The 20410-nt window shown below is 49.1% G+C and overlaps 1 protein-coding gene across 2 annotated transcripts in view; it reads left to right on the top strand.

Moving 5' to 3' along the window:
• FAM184B (family with sequence similarity 184 member B) overlaps positions 1-20410 on the top strand; it is an 805260-nt gene that overhangs the window by 531184 nt on the left and 253666 nt on the right. For both annotated transcript variants that reach the window (XM_069631907.1, XM_069631908.1), the window contains one exon: positions 11133-11317. In XM_069631907.1, the coding sequence (XP_069488008.1) occupies positions 11133-11317 (185 nt within the window). The remainder of the gene's footprint in view (positions 1-11132; positions 11318-20410) is intronic.

Raw genomic sequence — 20410 nt, forward strand, 5'->3', positions numbered from 1 at the left:
TGCAGAACAGGAAGGCCGATCGTTCCAAGTTTGATGCTCGAGTATTTTCCAAACCGCCAACTCCTTCCAAAGGAGTAGACTCCGGGGAACCCATGCAAATAGGGGGTCTGAAAGGTCCTCTAACACAAAAGGAGCGGGAAAGGAGAAAACAGTTGCAATTATGCCTCTATTGCGGAAACTCAGGGCACTTTCTTCGAGACTGTCCGGTGAAACCTGCCAAGAAGGCAGTAGGAGCTGCAGTTACCAAAGTTACAAACTCTGAGCCGGGGAAACGACCTCGCCCGACAAGAATAGAGGTCCCCTTGCCGAGCGTGAAAACCAGTTCCGTGACCTCGCATTTCGTGATACCTATGGTCCTCATTAGCCCTGATAATCCGGATCGATTACATGCAATTGAAGCTTACGTCGACAGCGGTGCCATCGGCAATTATGTGGATCATGAAATGGTTTTGAGGATGAATCTAACTCTTTGTCCCAAGGCTGTAAAGGAAGTCATTACTACGGTGGATGGTACGGAGATAGCCTCCGGGCCAGTAACGCATACCACTCAAGAGGTGACGCTAGTAAGTCAAGATGGACACCATGAGAAGATCGTGTTCGATGTGATCAAGGCCCCTCAGTTTCAGATTATTCTAGGAATACCTTGGTTAGAGAAACACAATCCTCTGATCGATTGGCGAGCAAGAACGGTCCAGTTTCCAGAATGTGTCTCTACTTGTCACCCTCCACCTGGTGTTGCACTTGCAGCAATTTCTTCAGAGACTCCCCAGTTACCTCCCGAATACCTAGAATACCAAGATGTTTTCCGGAAGGATCAGGCTAACTCTCTACCTCCTCATAGGTCTTATGACTGCCAGATAGACCTGATACCTGGATCTACTCCTCCTTGTAGTAGAATTTATGCCCTCACCGAGCCTGAGAACCTTCACCTTCGACAATACCTGGATCAATACCTGGCAAATGGGTTTATTCGTCCTTCCAAGTCCCCTGCTTCTTCAGCTTTGTTCTTCGTTCCAAAAAAGGAAGGAGACCTTAGAACTTGTATAGATTATCGCTCCCTGAACCAGATCACCGTTAAGAATAGATATCCGTTACCTTTGATCCCTGAATTCCTGGACCAAGTCAGAAAAGCATGCATATATACAAAGTTGGATCTTAGAGGAGCTTACCACTTGGTACGAGTAAAAGAGGGCGATGAATGGAAGACAGCCTTCCGCACCAAGTATGGGCTATTTGAATATCAGGTCATGCCCTTCGGACTTTGCAATGCCCCGGCCGCCTTTCAATATTTTATGAACGATGTCCTCAGATAGCTCATAGATGTGTGTGTTGTTGTTTACATTGACGACATCCTCGTTTATTCTTCATCGGAATCTGAACATCGGAAACACGTGAAAATGGTCCTCGAAAGATTGCGTCAACACAAACTTTTCGCTAAGTTGGAAAAATGTGTTTTCAACGTGACTGAAGTTGAATTCTTGGGATTCATATTATCACCTGGCGGAGTGCGTATGGATTCAAAGAAGGTCGATGCAGTTCTCAAATGGCCATCACCATCCTCCGTAAAAGGTGTGCAAAGCATGTTAGGCTTCGCTAACTTTTACCGCAGGTTTATCCCCGAATTCTCTCGAATAGTCCAGCCCATCACTGCCTTGTTAAAGAAAAACAAACGTTTTGAATGGTCTACCGAGGCGGAACAAGCTTTCCAGGATTTGAAGACTAAATTTATCTCTGCACCAATCTTAAAACACCCTCGCCCCGAACTCCCCTACATCGTGGAAACTGATGCTTCAAGCCTTGCCTTGGGGGCAGTTCTATCACAAAAGGACCCGGTAACCAATCAGTTGCATCCCGTGGCATTTTGGTCCCGCAAATTCTCGCCTCCTGAAATCAATTACACGATTACTGACAAGGAACTTCTGGCTATCAAGTCTGCCTTTAAGGCTTGGCGGCATTATCTGCTGGGGGCCCGACACACTGTTACTGTGATTACGGATCACCGAAACCTGCAATATTTGAAAACCGCAAAAGCTTAATCCTGTAGACAACTCCGTTGGGCATTATTCTTTGCCGAGTTTGACTTCATAATTACCTATCGACCTGGTACAAAGAACGGTAAAGCTGATGCCCTTTCTCGGATGGGAGTGGAAGAACACTTGATCAACCCTAAACCTGTACCAATCATTCCCGAACAAAGAATTCTGGGTGTAATCGCCACAGAATCCATAGAGGAAGTTAAGGATAAGGCCAGGCAACTTGTAACTCCAGCAGACATACAGAATTGGCATCTGCAAGGAAAGGACTTTGCAGTAAAGGACAACTTATTGTATTTCCAAGAACGATTATACCTACCCAGCACAGATTTACAGAAAAAAGTAATCTCTTGTTATCACGATTCTTTAATGGAAGGACATCCCGGTATGGCCAAGACCTCAGAAAAGATCAAGCGCTACTTCTGGTGGCCGTCTTGGAAAAAAGATATCAGAGACTTTATAATGTCCTGTGGAGTATGCACCCAAAACAAGAGTCAAAAGGAAAGACCAGCAGGCCTCTTACGCCCTATTGACATCCCACCTCGCCCTTGGCATACGCTTTCTATGGACTTCATCACCGATCTACCTCCATGCTCCGGATACAATACGATTCTAGTAATCGTGGACTTATTCTCCAAGATGGCGCATTTCATTCCGCTCAAAGGCTTGCCAACAGCAGCAACACTGGCCCGAGAATTTCTCGAAAACATCGTCCGACTGCACGGTTTTCCTTCGGTTCTAATTTCGGATCGAGGTAGTCAATTTATTTCTCATTTTTGGCGAAGTTGCTGTCGGTCGGCTCAAATTGATGTGAGACTATCGACCAGTCACCACCCTCAGACCAACGGACAAACCGAGAGGACCAATCAAACTCTGGAACAGTATTTACGCTGCATGCTGCAACAAACTGAAAAAACTTGGAAAGACATCCTTTGGATAGCCGAATATGCCTACAATAACTCTGTCCATTCGGGAACTGGGAAAACCCCGTTTTTTCTTTTGTACGGCAGTCACCCTCGAACCTCGGAGTTGGATCCCCTCCAAGATCTTGAAACACCAGCAGTAGACTACCTGCATTCTACAATCACCCAAGCCTTTAAGGAAGCTGTTTCTCACCTTCAAAGGGCTAAAGAACAATACAAGAAAGGAGCAGATCAACATCGGAAGGAAGCCCCTCAATATCAAGTAGGGGATCAAGTCTGGTTATCCACCAAATATCTACCTCTAAAAGGGCCACGCACATTCAACCCAAGATACCTTGGTCCCTATTCCATCACTACCATAGTAAACCCAGTAGCGGTCAAGTTGGACTTGCCCCCGCACATGAAGATACATCCGGTCTTCCACGTCTCTCTATTAAAACCCGTGCAACCTCAAACCCGACTAACTAAATCTCCAAAACCTATCCTAGTTGATGGAGAACTCGAGTTTGAAGTCAAAAGCATTCTGGACTCCAAGATCTCCAAATCTAAACTATTTTACCTAATTGACTGGAAAGGCTACGGCCCCCAAGAGAGATCCTGGGAACCTGCTGAATATGTCCACGCTCCTCGCCTAATCAAAAGATTTCACCGAACATTTCCTGACAAGCCAAAACCCCCGGAGAAGCCCGGTTTGGGAGGGGCCTTGAGGGGGGGTACTGTCATGATCTCTGCTTCCAAAAGGTCAGGGTTTTCCCAACTCCCTTGGAAGCAGATCCATAACCCAGGTTCCGAGTGCCAACCAGTCCCAATTGGGACCTTTTGGACCCAGTCCTGGCGCCAGTGGCACCAGGCTCATAAATATGCCCAGTCCCAGCGCTGGAAGCGCCGGGCTCATAATGCTTGGGTGGACTTACCTGCAGCAGACCATGCTGCTTACTTGCCTGCCAGTTGAGCCTCTGATCCTCTTCTGTTTGGAACTACTTTTCCTGTTGGGTGGGGCAGGAGCCACTCCCTAGATTCAGAACACTGGAACTCTTCTGGAAAGCAGGAACTCTTTTCTTACCTAGGCGTGGCTGTGGAAGGAGACACCTAAGCACTACAGGAGGCTATTTAAACCACACCCGATGGATGAATCTTGCTTTGCGTTATTCTGCATCCTCTGCAGCAGAGCGCTCATCGTGTCTTCTGCATCTGATCCTGGGCCTAAGGAAAAAGGCTTACCATCCTGAATCCAGTCTTCAGCAACACCTATAAAGACAAGAAAGAACAGGTTAGCATTACGGTCTTCAGTGACAGCTCTTCACTTACCTGGTCCATCGGCTGTCACCAACGCCTCGCGCTGCATTCCGGCATCTGAAAGACAAAGGCTTACCTACTCTTCGTGCGCTCCGGAGGTCTTCACACTGCATTCAGGCATCTGAAAGACAAAAGCTTACCAACTCTTCGCACGCTCCGGAGGCCTTCGGCGCTGCATCCCGCATCTGAAAGACAAAACAAGGTGCGTTTAAAGACATTGGGGAACTTTAATACTCACGTGCCATTACTCCTTTCCACATCTAACCCAGTGGGTATTCCGGCACCCTGCAGCCGCTCCGAACTTGTACCTGCAAAATAAAAAGACAGTTAGAGCGCATCGTGAAGCAGGCAACAAGCGCTTACTTACGTGCTTCCAGGCGCTTCTATTCATCACACGGGCTCCATCTTCAACTCACTTCAGCCCGTCATCCGCCATCGCCGGAACCCTGCAAAACAAGAAACATCATTACTAAAGACTTTAAAGACATTAGAATTACTCGAAACTTACCGTTCGTGCAGTAAACGACGGACAGCAGTCCTCTGAAGTCAAGAGGCCTGCTCCCCTTATCCAGTGAAGAAACTGGTTACAGCACCCTGCCCCGAGGCAGATGGAGAGCACGGCGTTCACTTACCTAAGGTGAGAGCGTTAACCTTTGGGGTTCTACAGGAGAAGAGAAAGGGAAGAAGAGAGAGACATTCAATAACCCAGTTCCTTAATTGCATATTTTCTATCTGCAGACATCTTACCCTTCAAGTCAGACATACAGTGCACAGAGGTCCAGCCCAAAGAGCCAGCCGTGTGTTACACATCACCTTTGCAGATACGGTATACGCCCAGTCAAGACCAGCGCCTCTACGGGAATCAGGTGAGCGTTACACTCACTGCTGGGGGGTGGGGGTCCTGGGGGACATGAGTGGGGGCCTGCTGGCAGGTGCCCCTCACTGCTGGGGGGTGGGGAGCAGGGGGACATGAGTGGGGGCCTGCTGGCAGGTGCCCCTCACTGCTGGGGGGTGGGGGTGCAGGGGGACATGAGTGGGACATGAGTGGGGACCTGCTGGCAGGTGCTCCTCACTGCTGGGGGGTGGGGGTGTAGGGGGACATGAGTGGGGGCCTGCTGGCATGTGCCCGTCACTGCTGGGGGGTGGGGGTGCTGGGGGACATGAGTGGGACATGAGTGGGGGTCTGCTGGCAGGTGCCCCTCACTGCTGGGGGGTGGGGGTGCAGGGGGACATGAGTGGGGGCATGCTGGCAGGTGCCCCTCACTGCTGGGGGGTGGGGGTGTAGGGGGACATGAGTGGGACATGAGTGGGGGCCTGCTGGCAGGTGCCCCTCACTGCTGGGGGGTGGGGGTGCTGGGGGACATGAGTGGGGGCCTGCTGGCAGGTGCCCCTCACTGCTGGGGGGTGGGGGTCCAGGGGGACATGAGTGGGACATGAGTGGGGGCCTGCTGGCAGGTGCCCCTCACTGCTGGGGGGTGGGGGTGCAGGGGGACATGAGTGGGGGCCTGCTGGCAGGTGCCCCTCACTGCTGGGGGTCGGTGGTGCAGGGGGACATGAGTGGGGGCCTGCTGGCAGGTGCCCTTCACTGCTGGGGGTTGGGGGTGCAGGGGGACATGAGTGGGGGCCTGCTGGCAGGTGCCCCTCACTGCTGGGGGGTGGGGGTGCAGGGGGACATGAGTGGGACATGAGTGGGGACCTGCTGGCAGGTGCCCCTCACTGCTGGGGGGTGGGGGTGCAGGGGGGACATGAGTGGGGGCCTGCTGGCAGGTGCCCCTCACTGCTAGGAGGTGGGGGTGCTGGGGGACATGAGTGGGACATGAGTGGGGGCCTGCTGGCAGGTGCTCCTCACTGCTGGGGGGGTGGGGGTGCAGGGGGACATGAGTGGGGGCCTGCTGGCAGGTGCCCCTCACTGCTGAGGGGTGGGGGTGCAGGGGGACATGAATGGTACATAAGTGGGGGCCTGCTGGCAGGTGCCCCTCACTGCTGGTGGGGTGGGGGTGCTGGGGGACATGAGTGGGGGCCTGCTGGCAGGTGCCCCTCACTGCTGGGGGGTGGGGGTGCAGGGGGACATGAGTGGGGGCCTGCTGGCAGGTGCCCCTCACTGCTGGGGGGTAGAGGTGCAGGGGGACATGAGTGGGAGCCTGCTGGCAGGTGCCCCTCACTTCTGGGGGGTGGGGGTGCAGGGGAACAAGAGTGGGACATGAGTGGGGGCCTGCTGGCAGGTGCCCCTCACTGCTGGGGGGTGGGGGAGCTGGGGGACATGAGTGGGGGCCTGCTGGCAGGTGCCCGTCACTGCTGGGGCGTGGGGGTACAGGGGGACATGAGTGGGGGCCTGCTGGCAGGTGCCCCTCACTGCTGGGGGGTGTGGTGCAGGGGGACATGAGTGGGGGCCTGCTGGCAGGTGCCCCTCACTGCTGGGGGGTGGGGGTGCAGGGGGACATGAGTGGGGGCCTGCTGGCAGGTGCCCCTCACTGCTGGGGGGTGGGGTTGCTGGGGGACATGAGTGGGGGCCTGGTGGCAGGTGCCCCTCAGTTCTGGGGGGTGGGGGTGCAGGGGGACATGAGTGGGACATGAGTGGGGGCCTGCTGCAGGTGCCCCTCACTGCTGGGGGTGGGGGTGCTGGGGGACATGAGTTGGTGATCATATTGCAACGTGACATGTGGCTTGGCTGGGGGGCATGCCCATGGTGGATGGGCTGCCTGCGGGACATGACCAGGGGTGCAGGGTAGTCCCCTGTGGTGTGGGCTGCCTGCAGGGGCCGTGGAGGGGGTAGAGGGGACACCTGGTAGGACCCACATTGCCAATTCACGTGTGGGACTCCCCGCGCACCCCACTGGATACACGTACCCCGCTCCGACAGCGAAATCGCGTGTGAATCTTCACGCGCACCCCCGAAATACACGTACCCCGCTCTGACAGCGAAATCGCGTGTGAAAGTTCACGCGCACCCCCGAAATACACATACCCCGCTCTGACAGCGAAATCGTGTGTGAAAGTTCACGCGCACTCCCGAAATACACGTACCCCGCTCTGACAGCGAAATTACGTGTGAAACTTCATGCGCACCCCAGAAATACACGTAGTCCGCTCTGACAGCGAAATCGTGTGTGAAACTTCACGTGCACCCCAAAATACACTTAGTCCGCTCTGACAGCAAAATCACGTGTGAAACTCCCTGCGAACCCCAGTAATACAACATACCCCGCTCGCACAGGGCCAATCGCGTGTGAAACTTCCCACGAACCCCATTAATACACGTACCCCGCTCTCACAGGGCCAATCGCGTGTGAAAATCCCCGCGAACCCCAGTAATGCACGTACCCCGCTCGCACAGGGCCAATCGCGTGCCAAACTCCCCGCGCAGGTGTGTACATGTATTCGGAGGGGTGCGCGGGGAGTTTTATAGGCATTTTCATGGTTGGGGGCCTGTGCGCCATGTACGGGATTTGTGCGCTGTGCATGGCGCATGGGGAGAGGTTGGGGGCGTAACTGGCGCTGCTGCAGGGTCGCTGCGCCACTCTGTGCCACGGCTGGTTTTGGATGTTAAAATCCATGAATACGCTGTGCGCGGAAATGGATTTTAGCGCACGCAGCTGGCGTAGACTGTCGCACGCGCACACTGTGCGCCAGCCGCGTGCGCCACTTGTGCGCTGGATTCTATGAATTACCCCCTATGGCTCAAAGGGTTTAACAGCCCACACTCACCATGGCCTAAAATACTTTATTACTGCAGTCCCACTGACTTCATCATCCTGCACTCACAAGAGTAAATACATTATGTCACGGTAGGTATCCCTCCACCGATGGTTGAACCACCCTGCGACAATCCAAATCCACTGCATATAAAAAGTGCTGAGTGCAAAATGAAGTGCATTTCACAAGTATGCTGAACTCAAAGGGAACAAACGCTACAGTCACCTGCATTATGAGCAGGGACGCCTCTAGGGTGGAGCCAGGGGGGGCACAAGTAGTCATGTTCTGATGAAATAAAAAAATGATTTCTAAAGTTCACGAATAATGTTCCATTATTCCCTATGAAAAACAAAAGCGGGTGTCCATGAGTGTAACTAACAGGATTGCGGCAAACAGGGCAAGAGCAAACATCATCTTAAGCAGCTGGCGGCAGATAAGTGCAGGGAAGTCCAAAACACAAGATTCACAAAATTCAAAGGTCTAAATCAGGTCCAGGGCACATTTCACACGCAACACCCAAAACTACCACACCCAAATGATGCCACACTGCTCTACGTCTATCAATCCCACAAAGCACCTTAAACATAGGGGGGTTGGGCGGTGGAGAAATGTTACTTCTTTGAAACATCAAATCCAGTACAACCAAAGCAAGTACCTACTTCGTAAAACCTGGTAGGTCATTTGAAAAGTCCTGAGGGGTGGGAGTGGGCAAGCTGACGAACAGGGTAGAGAGATGACCAGGATGGCGAGGTGACGCGTAGGCAGACTGCCAGAGGCTAAGGAGTTTAGATAGTGCTTTCCGGCCTTCAGGGATTCAGGCTAGGACACTTGCGAGGTACGTTACGACCCCATCTTCTGGTGGGCAGCATCCGAATCCCAATTCCACTCGGACACAATGCGTGTCCTAAGTGCCGAGCTCAAGCACCCACATGAGACACTTGGCCTCCTTCTTCTCCTGTCATGTCTCACCAGAAGCACCGGCTTTGACGGAAGAACCGGTGCAAAGAATCTTATTTATGGAAGTATAAATAATTAATTCAAGAAGATAATCAGAAAATACATTCATTCTTAATTTTTCAACTTTTTCTTCATGAACTACCTTTGAGATTCTTTGTGATACATGGTTGTAAAGAATGTATGAACTAAACGCAGCTCTGTTATCCCAGAGGAACCTTTAGCATGGAATATTTAAACACTGGGAACGTGGCAGGAGCAACTCTGTCAGTATTTTTATAGTTGCACCCTTCAGAGCTTCGAAGGGAGCCTACATGAGGGTGGGTGTGATGTGGGACTGTACCCAAACTCATGGGGGCCAACATGGCCCCGTCTAGGGTCTGGAGACCAAATGAAATGTGATGTAATTACAAAGTGCAAGCAACTCACGCTGTCTGCGAGCACCTGTACCTGATGAGGCCCGGCTAGGCCGAAAAACGTGTCTAGGACTGCTGTTGGTACTCTTGCTCAGACGAGAATTGCCTAGCATTTCGGGGCTGGACTGCCCTTGGGCAGGACAAAGACTGATATGCAAATGGTTATTTCTTCTCTGTGAAAAGTACAGTGAGCTAAAACATGGTTAGTCCTTCCTCAGTGGGCTCCTTCCCATAGAACAGGTTTTTTTATCCATGTTCGTTCTCGGTAGAGCCGCAGGGGTGCACTGGGAACCAAAAGAGGCCCTGGATTTATTTTCAAGGTAGCCCCATATTACACACTACAAGAGCAAATAGCATCGTAATTGTGTGTAATCCATGCTGCAATGTAAACATTTCAGCATGCCCTCACAAAAGAGGCTGATAGCACAAAGGCCCAGCAGCAAATCTCCAGACTTCCTTGCAGGCCTGTCGACCGGGGCTCCAGACGCTTCTTTTTTCAATCTTTTCTATGCCTGCTTCATGACAGTGTTTTCAAGTTGCTGAAAAGCAGCGCGGAGATTTTTTTTGTGACTTGTCAGTAGAAGTTACTACTTTTAATGTTCTCTTTCTGAGTTTTGTTAAAGGTACTATCACCACAGCCCTCCCCTTCATTCAGCTTTAGCTGTCTAAAGCCCCGTTGCCCAGGGCAACTTGTTCCCCTCAGTTAGGTTCTTAAAAGTATGTTTCTGCCTCTAATAAATGCGCCATCGTCAAACTTGTGCTGCAGTCCCCTTTCCTAAACTTGCCAACTTTATTATTCTGTGCGGTTTTGTAAATAGTACTCTAGTGCACCAACCTAGCTCTTAGCTGGGGCTGGGGTGACATCATTGCTTCACCTGAGCAATACAAGAGTAAGCACTCTACTGCCATCTGCGCTATACACTAACCTACAGTACAAGATGGAGCGAACTCCTCACATCGAAAAATGCAGCTCTACGTTGACAACAGCACCAGAAATGCTCCATGCCAGCCATTGCACACTTCCTCCCAAACATCACAACAAACATTGTGCCCTTTCCCTCCGGAGGCTACCCTCTGCTTTTTCTGGAGAGACATAAAACAGTCAGCCTTAAAGGGGACCATTTACTCTTAGAATGTGAAGGAACTTGGGAAACCAGAGTCTTGTACTTTGGGAAATTTGTCCTCAGACTGGAATGCTTGAATTCAGAGAACTTTTGGAATCGTTTGATCTCCGGGCATAACACCACCCTGACGATTGCAGTGGGCCAGGTTCTTTTAAAACTTGGCCTGATCCAAACAGGCGTTTGGCAGACTGGAACTAATGTTTCCTAAAAAAAATTGGTTCAACTGAGTGGTAGAGCTTAATAATTGAGGGGGATGAGCAGGTTTTTTCGGGGAAATTAAAGTTTTCTTTTTCTTTTACTTTTTCTTTTGCTTGTTTGTTTTTCCTCTTTCCTTCTTTTAAAGGTGTGTCTTCTGTTTGGCAGAACTGAAAAAAAGAACTGTAAGTTCAATGTTGATTTTAAATTGGCAATTAAGTTGGATTTAATATTTTGTAAAGATCTAATTGAGCCAAAAAAAATAAAATAAAAAAATAAATAAAGGGGACTTCTGCCATCTTTCTTTCCACAAATGGTTGTCATAAAAACCGTATACATAATAAAGAACACGTTACTAATTGTTTCTCAATCCAACCTTCATTTATTGCAGGTCCAGAACATGGCACTATAGGAACGTAATACAAGGCTAAAGGTTATGTATCCTGCATACATATTTCTGTGCAGGCAATATTGACTAAAATGTGTCTTTTTTTACAGGAGGAAAGTAACCAGAGCCAGATAGCATCCCTTCATGGTGAACTGAATATTTGTCAGAGTGAAATTTTGGAGCTAAAAAATGAGAACTTGCTTCTCAAGGATTCAGCCGACCTTCTTACTGCAGAGTTGGAGATACAGAAGCAAGAGGCTTCACAGTTTCAGGATAAGGAAGAGCGCCACAGAAGGTTTGCAGGATCTTCTTGCTATTTTCCTTTGTTAACAGTGTAGGTACCCCACCATATCGTCCTGAATCTCCAGGATCATAAAACATAATTATTGTACAAGCCTATTTTGGCTGCCTCCTCGGAAAGTGCCACTTTTCTCTATTTGTGACAGAAGGTATTCTTTGTTTTCTGGTCTTTCTTAACAACCAACGAAATACGCTGAGCTTGCTGTTTTTGCAGCTGTTAAGTTTGTTACTTCTATGTTCATATATCTTCTATCCCAAACAATGGGAACCTGCAGTAGGCAGCTCGTTTCAGTACATAATCCCTGTAACATTGTCATGTTTCTTTTTCTTAAAACGAAGAGCTGATGTTAGTATGAGGAGTCAGACAATGCAACCATCAGCTAGCTCAGTATGCAGGTTTGTACTGTGCCATTAAGCACCCGTTCCAAAGGCTGGAGCGGTGGTGGTAATGGCCCACCAGCCCAAATTAAAGGCCCACGCGAAGGAGAGCTTTTAACGACGGCCCCGGGCCATTAGCACCCTGTCCAGCCCTTGGAACGGCTGCTTAACACCATTAGCACCCGTCCTGTGGGCTGGGATGGGACTAAATGAAAGTTTTTTCATTCTACGGAACGAAAAGACTGTTCATAATTGGAGACAAGGAAGAAGGAAGCTGTGGTGGCTGCGAGTGCCGTCGCTGCCACAATGAGGTAAGTGGGGAGGGGTATGTTTTAAAAAGGGGTCAGGTCGGGGGAGGATGGCGGGTGGGGGAGGCGGCCATCAGTGGACTTGGAACGCAGGCTGAGATCGCTGGTTTCAGCCCATGTTCCTAGATACCTGATTGGCTAGCTCCCCCGTCAGGGTGCTAATGGACAATACGGCCCACATTCCAAAATCACTGATTGGTTAGCTGCACCCCAAAGGTGCTGAGGAATGATAAGCTTAACACAATATTGCAAGACACCATGTGACATTAAGAGACCTCTTACGTTCATCTGCCCTCAGCGGCACACATTGGATTCTGAGGCACTGAAGAACAAACGGGTGTCAGTGTGTCTACTACATGTTTGCCTTATCCATCAGGCCTTTCATATAACACTGTCAAAAGCAACATTAATGCAGGGACGTGTAGTAATTGTATTCCACAATAAAGCATTTTACACACACTTAGCACTGGACTCCTCAGCCACACCTTTAACTGCTTGCCTCCCAGCTGTCTATAAGGAGAGGAAAAACACAAAAGTAAGGCATGGTTTCCTGGTGCTTCTAATCACAAAATCACTCTCATTCTAAAGTTCTCAGCCTTAAGGCAATTAATTAACAAAGGGATTCAAAGTCAAGCAGAACACCCTCTGTGTCTCCAAAAGAACCAATACACCCGAGAAGAGGGTATATATTTTAAAGGTCATCTTAGACCTTTAAAATACATAATATTTTGTAGTCTTCTCCAAGACAATGAGGTCTCCTTATCTTCACACCTGTATACCCCTTGAGAAGGGGTTCTGTGTGGGAGTTTGTAGTGGCAGCTCTCCATATAAAATCCTTGCACATGAAAATTGAAGCACTTGAATTTGCATTGCAGATTTGGATGGCAAATACAGGGCGCACAAAGATTAACCTTTTGTTATCGGAAACACTTTAATTGAACAGTTTGTGGTAGTACAGGCTTCTGGCATACTCACACACTTGTAAAAGAACAAGGCAGGCAGTCTCGCCAACTGCCAGTTCAATACAAGTGCCTCAAGGCCGCATGGGATGGGATACCTCAGATTATGGGAGGAGGTAAAAGGACTGATCACCCCCAGAAGAACATAGGTTCATCATGGGAGAAGATAATGAGCAATCGGATCAAAGGCTCCTAGCGAGTGAAGAAGTGACACTTTGATGCATAGCCGGTCCTGCTCGTGCGCTTCTTCTTTAGTGCTCAGCCTGTTACTGTAAGAAGCTCACTGTTGGACTCCAGATTGTGTTCGCCTCTTTCATTGGCGTAGTAACCTGTTGATTGTGATACCAATATATATATATAACGCACTGAATTTTTGTTCATCTGTTCTTGCTGAAGTGTTACCCTTTAATGCTTCTGTGCTCTTTGTGGTGCATTTTTACTGCCTAGATCAATACATTTACTCTCTCTTATCTGGACCCTGAAGGTTCTTTCAGTCTTCCCAAGAAAATAGAGGGTGGGGGGAAGCAACTTTAGAATAATTGCTCTTCGGTCTCATCTTCTTTCCGCAGTAAATTGTGCCCTAAACCCAAGCCCACCCCTGCCACCGCTTCAGATGTGAAGATGTCAAGCTGACATCTAGCAGGTCTAGGTTTTCCGAACCCTAAAACAAGGTCTAAAACATCAGTTGCATGTTCAAGTAATAGATTGGTTTTCTCTTTGTCAATGGATAAGAAAGACACATAGGTAATTTTTGCTGTATTGAGAGGATATGTCCTGGCCTAATGTCTTCATTCAAACCCTGATCCCCAACTGTTTCTGAATACCTCTTTTGAGGGCTCATAGATTCTGATGATTACCGTTTTTTACCCTCCATAATATGAACAGTTGGGAGTCATTTTAGACCTTTAAATTATATAATCTATTGTTGCCATTATAGAATTTTAGTAAACTAACTGAGGCAAAGATTGCGTGAGAACATGTCAGTCATTCAGCAGTGCACAACGGACGTTGGGGCTATGTTTTCTCCATCTGTGTCTAGGTGGCCAATAATTGGTTGTATTTCACAGGAGAAAACTGCAGCACAACACCCTCTAGCCTGAGTATTTTGCCTAGTATGTTCATGAAAGGTTTACCCCTTGGTGGAGATTTTCTTGCTGCCAAGCGTCCCAAGATAATTTAGTTGCAACCAATAATGTCTGTTGACTGCATGAAGTGCTCTGAGCACAGTGGCAGTGGTTACTTGTACATGGTGAGCTAATTTAAAAGAAGGTCATTTAAGACACTGGGTCAATACCAAACCATCTCTGGGGGCTGTAAGGGAAGCATGGTATCACAGACACAAAATATACGATTGGAAAACCTTTATTGTTCTCGAAAAAGAGGTTGCTCTACGTCTAGGATGGGAGCACACACAACCATCAAATAATCAATAAAACAGTCCTAGTGGAGTCTGTCAAAACAAGAGGGCCTATGCTAACAAAACCTCATGCCAGTCCCCACACTAATCTAACAAAATGTGTGTGGGAAAAAATGTGTATGCAAAAGAAATAATGTGCAAAACTATAAAGAATCAATATGGCTGAGTCAGCTCTCCTCCTCACGTTGGACAGCATGGGGAAAGGCGGCTCCCGTAGACAGACACTCTGGCTCAGGTTCTTCAAAATTAAAGGCAGTTCATGATGTGGATTGAGGCCCGTCTGGCCTTCCACGCTGAAGCCTCTCTTTCCAGTGTGAATATATAGTTCAACAAAAGGTTCACACTGGTCTTCCTCAGGCGGGCTCAGACCGTTTCCAAAACACAAAGTTTAGGTAGGTCTCCCTCAGTAGGACTCAGCCCTTTCAAAGTACAAAGTTCACATGGATCTCCCTCTGTTGTCCTCAGACCTCATGTAGGTCCCTGTGATGCTGGAAATGCATTGGAGGGACAGGTCCTTGTCCTGTACTCCCTTGTGTGTGTTCTCTGTTATTTTCTGCACAGGAGTCCATGTGGGACTCCTGGCAATGCAGCTCTTTCTCTTTTTGGTTGTAGTGAGCAGAGACCCTTGGGATACCCTTATGGCACCCATGGGTGGGGGTACAACTCTGTACCCCAAGTGTATGCTTTTGGGCACCTGTGTGTGGCCCACAGAGCAGGGTACGGGCTGGTGGCAGCTTCATGCTGAACTTGACAGGTGCTCTGAGTATCCTCTATTTTGGGATACTCATGCCCTGCCATAGGAATCACTGGATTCCTGATAGAGGACAAGATGACCCCTGTGGCCTCTTGGTTTTTATTACCTGTTACCTTGTTTTCCTAAAGTCCTGGGAAGCCCCAACTCTGTCCCTTCCCTTGACTGGCTTTTCGGGGGAAGAACCATATATGGTATTGTGGGGATGTCCAGGCCAGACTGGCTAGAGCCTTCCCAGTGACTGTATGTTGTGGGTACACACTTGGGGTGGGACCTGTGTGATAAGAGTGTGTGACCAATATGCATTCTATGTTCTGGGTGTCTGGTATCTTTGTGTGTGACACAAAGAATGAGACAGCCTGCCTGAAACTGACATAAATGCAGTGTGGTGTGCTGAAAGGCTGGGTGCTTGCCCCAATCCACATTCCTTGTTATGGGTGTCTTGCTGGAAGTGAATGGCCTGAATGCACTGTGAGCCTGATTGGCTGCCTGCCTGCATGAATGCCCTTCTGTGTGATTGGCTGACTAAGCATGTCTCAGCAGTGTGAATGAGGGACAGATGTGTATATCTGGGGACCTCTCCCTTCCCAATTTGTTCAGAAGCTGAAATTGAAATTTGAAGCTGCTTATCCTTGAAACTCAGTCGGAAGAAGGTGGTTTGCTGCTGCTTTCCATTGACAAAATCTAAAATCTGTCGAGTCTGTCAAGGACTGATCCAAGAGAGGACCTGGCTAGTAGACCTCTTTCCAAGGTACGAGGGAACATCGTGCAGAACCTGATCTTCATCAAGGCACCCTGGAAGTCAGTCACGAAAGGATGCCAACCAGAGACGGGGTCCGCCGAGAAATCCTGAAGTAAAGCACCAGGACATCGAGGCCATCGAAGTACATCGCCGCCGACCGGGGTTTGGAGGATTTCCGTAACCACTGGAAGCATGGCGAGTCATGTTGCCCAGACACAGGGACAGCTTGACGCTGTGCTGTTCGACTGCCGGAGCCACAACACCCCACCTTGCCTAAGAACCTTAAACAAAGGGCTCCCTTGCCATGACCGCCGACCGCTTTGTCCCACTGGAGAAAGTGGATATCGTTGACGACCGAGGAAAGTCAGTCGGTGGGTTTCCCACCACCTGAAGCCCACAAAGACGCTGACAAGTGAAGATCCAAAATCCAGCCGTAGTTGAGTCCCGATCGTCGACGCAGATGCCAACACCCGACGCCTGCTCCCGGGCCTACGTTCTTCACTGAGTCTTCTTTGTGGCACCTAACTCTTTGCATCATGGTGGACTGCACACCTCATCTTCGCAGGACATCCACGATCGATTGCTGAAAAGCACTGCGAAGGTCGAAACTGCACTCTCGATGCAAGTGTTCACATTTCTTCAAGGAATCTCAATGCCCTGTGTCTCCTGCTTTAAAGGGAGTCCACCCTCGAGGGATCCGTCGACAGACCGTTGAAGAAACTCTCCTAACTCAGGTCCATTGGGGTAGTTGAACATTTTAACCAGGAAACAAGACTATTTAAACATTAATGGACTTGGCTTGTTAATACTCTTGATTACAGGTTGCCCAGTTGGGGGGACCTCACACAGAACTGTGACTTAGTAGCTAAAGTACCATCCTGCCATTGGTTAACCCAACTTGTCTTCCTTTGCATGATCTATGCTGATACACATTGTTATATGATGTGTGTGCCATTGTAACTGTCAGCATTGGAAGCATTTTAAAGGAGTCAATAGCGAAGTGTGGTATCACATAGACATTGGGCCTCATTACGACCCAGGCGGTAAGTTACCGCCTGGGTCGTACCTTTACCACCATGGCGTAAACTACGTTTACGCCATGGTGGTTGGCGGACTTACCGCCCCATTCCGGGGTGAGTGGGGCGGTAAGTCCCCATTAACCCATTTACCCTTCCCCATTCCCATTTTTGCCCCATAGGGCATAATGGGAGTGGGGAAGGCGTTAATTACGCCACCGTAAATTACGGTGGCGTAATTAACAACAAGGTCCCTTAGCGCCATGGATTTTAACACCTGCTAAAAGCAGGTGTTAAATCCTCCATGGCGCTAAGGGACCTCGGAATCAGGCGGTAAGGGTCGGCGCTGTTTACGCCGCCGTAAACCCCTTACCGCCTGGGTCCTAATGAGGCCCATTGTATATATTTGCCATATTAGAATTGCCAGAGTACAAAGTGTATTTGTATTTGTATTTGTTTTATTTGTAACGCGCACCTTCAGGCCCGGAGGCATCAGAGCGCAACTTTAGACATGGTTACATAAGCATACATATATTCAAAACTTTAAACAGTGCAAAGTATTCAGGGCATACAGCAATATACATATTTACAGAGTATAGATTAGGGCAGGCTCCCAAGAACATGGTAGGTCCAGAGATCAAGGCTGGTTGGAAAGCCAGGCTTTGGTTTTGGATTTGAAGACACTTAAGCATTCTTCAGATCTGATGGTGAGGGGTGGGGGGCATTCCAAAGCTTGGAAGCTAGGACGGGGAAGCTAGATCCACCCGCTTTTTGTAGTTTGAACCTAGGAATGGTTAGACAGTGGGTCTGGGCGGTTCTTTGCGGTTGGGAAGGCGCGTGGCGGGATAGCCGGCTGCAGAAATACGGGGGGGGCTTGGTTGGCTAGGCATTTGTGGGTAAGGCCTAAGACTTTCAGTGAAATTCTCTGTTTGACCGGTAGCCAGTGTAAATTGGATCTAGATTCCGAGATGTGGTGGTTACGCGGGATGTTTAAGGCCGCTCTAATGGCGTTATTCTGGGTGATTTGCAGTTTGTTCAGATTCTCTTGGCTAGTTCCAAGGTAGAGGGCGCTCCCATAGTCAATTATGGACATGATGAGAGTTCTGGCCAGTGTGACCGTGTTAGGGGTGGTCAGAAATGGCCTGCAAGCTGCAATGAGTTTGCAGGTGTATGCTGAGGAGGATCTGACTGCATTTGTTTGTCGGGATAGGGATAGGGTGGCGTCAAGGTAGACGCCTAGAGTTTTGGTGTCTTTCGAAACTTGGATGGTGTTGCCATCAATGATAATCGATTGGTAAGATGGCTCAGGTTTACTAAGGCGCTGCATAGTGCCCAGGATGAGGAGCTCAGTCTTGTCATCGTTAAGGCATAACTGGTGTTGTGCCATCCAAGCTTGGATGACCAGGTAGACATCGTTCAGGGCCTTAGTGTCAGCCAAGTAGTCTCCAGTGATGGGAATGAGTATCTGGGTGTCGTCAGCGTAATTCAAATAGGAGACACCCAGATAGTCAAGTACATCAAAGAGTGGTTTTGTAAAAACATTATCGAGCGTTGGAGACTCACAATAGCCCTGGGGGACGCCGCAGTGAATAGGGGAGGGGTCTGCAGCTGCAGATTGAGAGAAGACCCGCATAGATCTATTACTCAAGAATGATTTGATCCAGGCCATAGCTGATGGTGAGAAATGGGCGGTCGAGTGAAAATGCTTTCATAAGATTTGGTGATTGACCAGATTGAAGGCCGCAGAGAGGTCAAGTAGAAGTAACAAGGCAAGTTTGCCATTGTCCTTTAGCACTTCAATTTGAGTTTTTAAGTCTAGCAAAGCTGTCTCTGTTCCGTGTCTAGGGCGGAAACCAGATTGTCTAAGACCTAGTAGATTATTGGCTTCCAGGTGCTCTTGGATTTGCAGGTATGCTGCACGGTCTAGCATTTTTAACAGGAATGGGACAGTAGTAATGGGTCGGTAGTTAGTAGGTATGCTAGGGTCGAGGGAGGGTTTTTTGAGAAAGGGGATCACCCATGCATCCTTAAGGTTGTCAGGGACAGTTCCTGTTTTAAAGGAGGCGTTGATGAAGGATGTGATAAATGGGGCCAAATCGTGGGCAGATTCCTTAATAATTAGGGCAGGGCAGGGATCACCCTGGCAGTTGGACGGTTTGATCCTCAGGATAATGTTTTCTACCTCCGCAGTGGTGAGCGTTGAGAATGCAAATTGTTTGCAGTTGGGCAAGTCAGGGGAGAGGGCCCCTGCTGAGGTAGGAGGATGATTGTCCAGTTTCAGGCTATCTTGTTTGGCTATGATTTTAGATTGATGCATGGTGATTTTATTCAGTAACGCTGCCTGAATGTTAGCACACCATTTGCCATCTTTAATGCAAGTGTCGGGGTGTGGGGGTAACAGGGGTTTCAAGCTCTTTTAAGATCTTAAATAGTTCCTTAGAGTTGGAGTCAGCATGCAAGATGCGATTATTAAGGGGTTCTTTTTTCGCCTCTATAATGGCAGCTTTGTAGGTGAGCGATGCCAGAAAGAAGCCATCTTTGAGCGCGTCAGAAGGGTGGCTTTTCCAACAGTTTTCGGCACAGCGTTTGGTTTTACGGAGTACTCTTAGCTGTGGGGTGAACCAAGAGTTCAGGTGTGCTTGTGGTTTGGCCTTCCTCAGTTTGATGGGGGCCATAGAATCTATAACTGTCAGCATGCTGCAGTTATAGATGTCAGCTAAGGCGGTAGGGTCATTACAGGAGTCAGTGGCCGCTTTAAGTGTAGGGAGTAGCAGAGGGAGAAGTTTCTCCTTGGTTATGTCCTTTTTGTTTCTGGTCGGGAGAGGAGGCGCTATCACGGTCGGGATACAGGGGGCGGCTTCAATATTAAAGGTGATAATGTGGTGGTCTGATCAAAGGCAAGGGGTAATGGCCAGGACATTGATATTGCAATTAGAGCTGGCTAGCCAGTCAAGGGTCCTGCCTTTAGAATGCGTGGGATCTTGGATGTGCAAGGTGAAGCCAGAGTTTGAAAGGGCGTTTTCCAGATCAAGTGCAATAAGATCTTTGGGGTCGCCAAGTCCCAGGTTGAGGTCTCCAATGATGATGATTTGTGAGTTAGTTTTAGCATTGTCAAGGAAGAGGATGGATATTTCGCCAACAAAGGAGGGTGCAGGGCCTGGGGGCCTGTAGATTAGGTGGAAGGTGGCTGTTTGGTTAGGTGTTTGTGCGAGTTTGACTGATAACAGTTCTGCGGACTCAAGTTTGGTGTTGGTCATTACTCTTAAATCCAAAGTGATTTTGTGGATGATGGCTAGGCCACCACCTATAGAGTGGGAAGCAGAAGTACGGTCACATCTCATTATGCTGAAGCCGTGTGGTATGGCAAGGGACAAGGAAGGGCCGGATGCGGCATGTAGCCAGGTTTCAGCTATGGCAATGAAGTCAAGATCTGACGATGTTATAAGGTCTGCTATGTCTAGGGCGTGTGCTGGGAGGGATCTGACGTTGATAAGGGCGCCTTTGATGATGGGCAATT

Source organism: Ambystoma mexicanum, chromosome 6q, assembly GCF_040938575.1.
Source record: "Ambystoma mexicanum isolate Mex_15411 chromosome 6q, UKY_AmexF1_1, whole genome shotgun sequence".
Lineage (NCBI taxonomy): Eukaryota > Metazoa > Chordata > Amphibia > Caudata > Ambystomatidae > Ambystoma > Ambystoma mexicanum.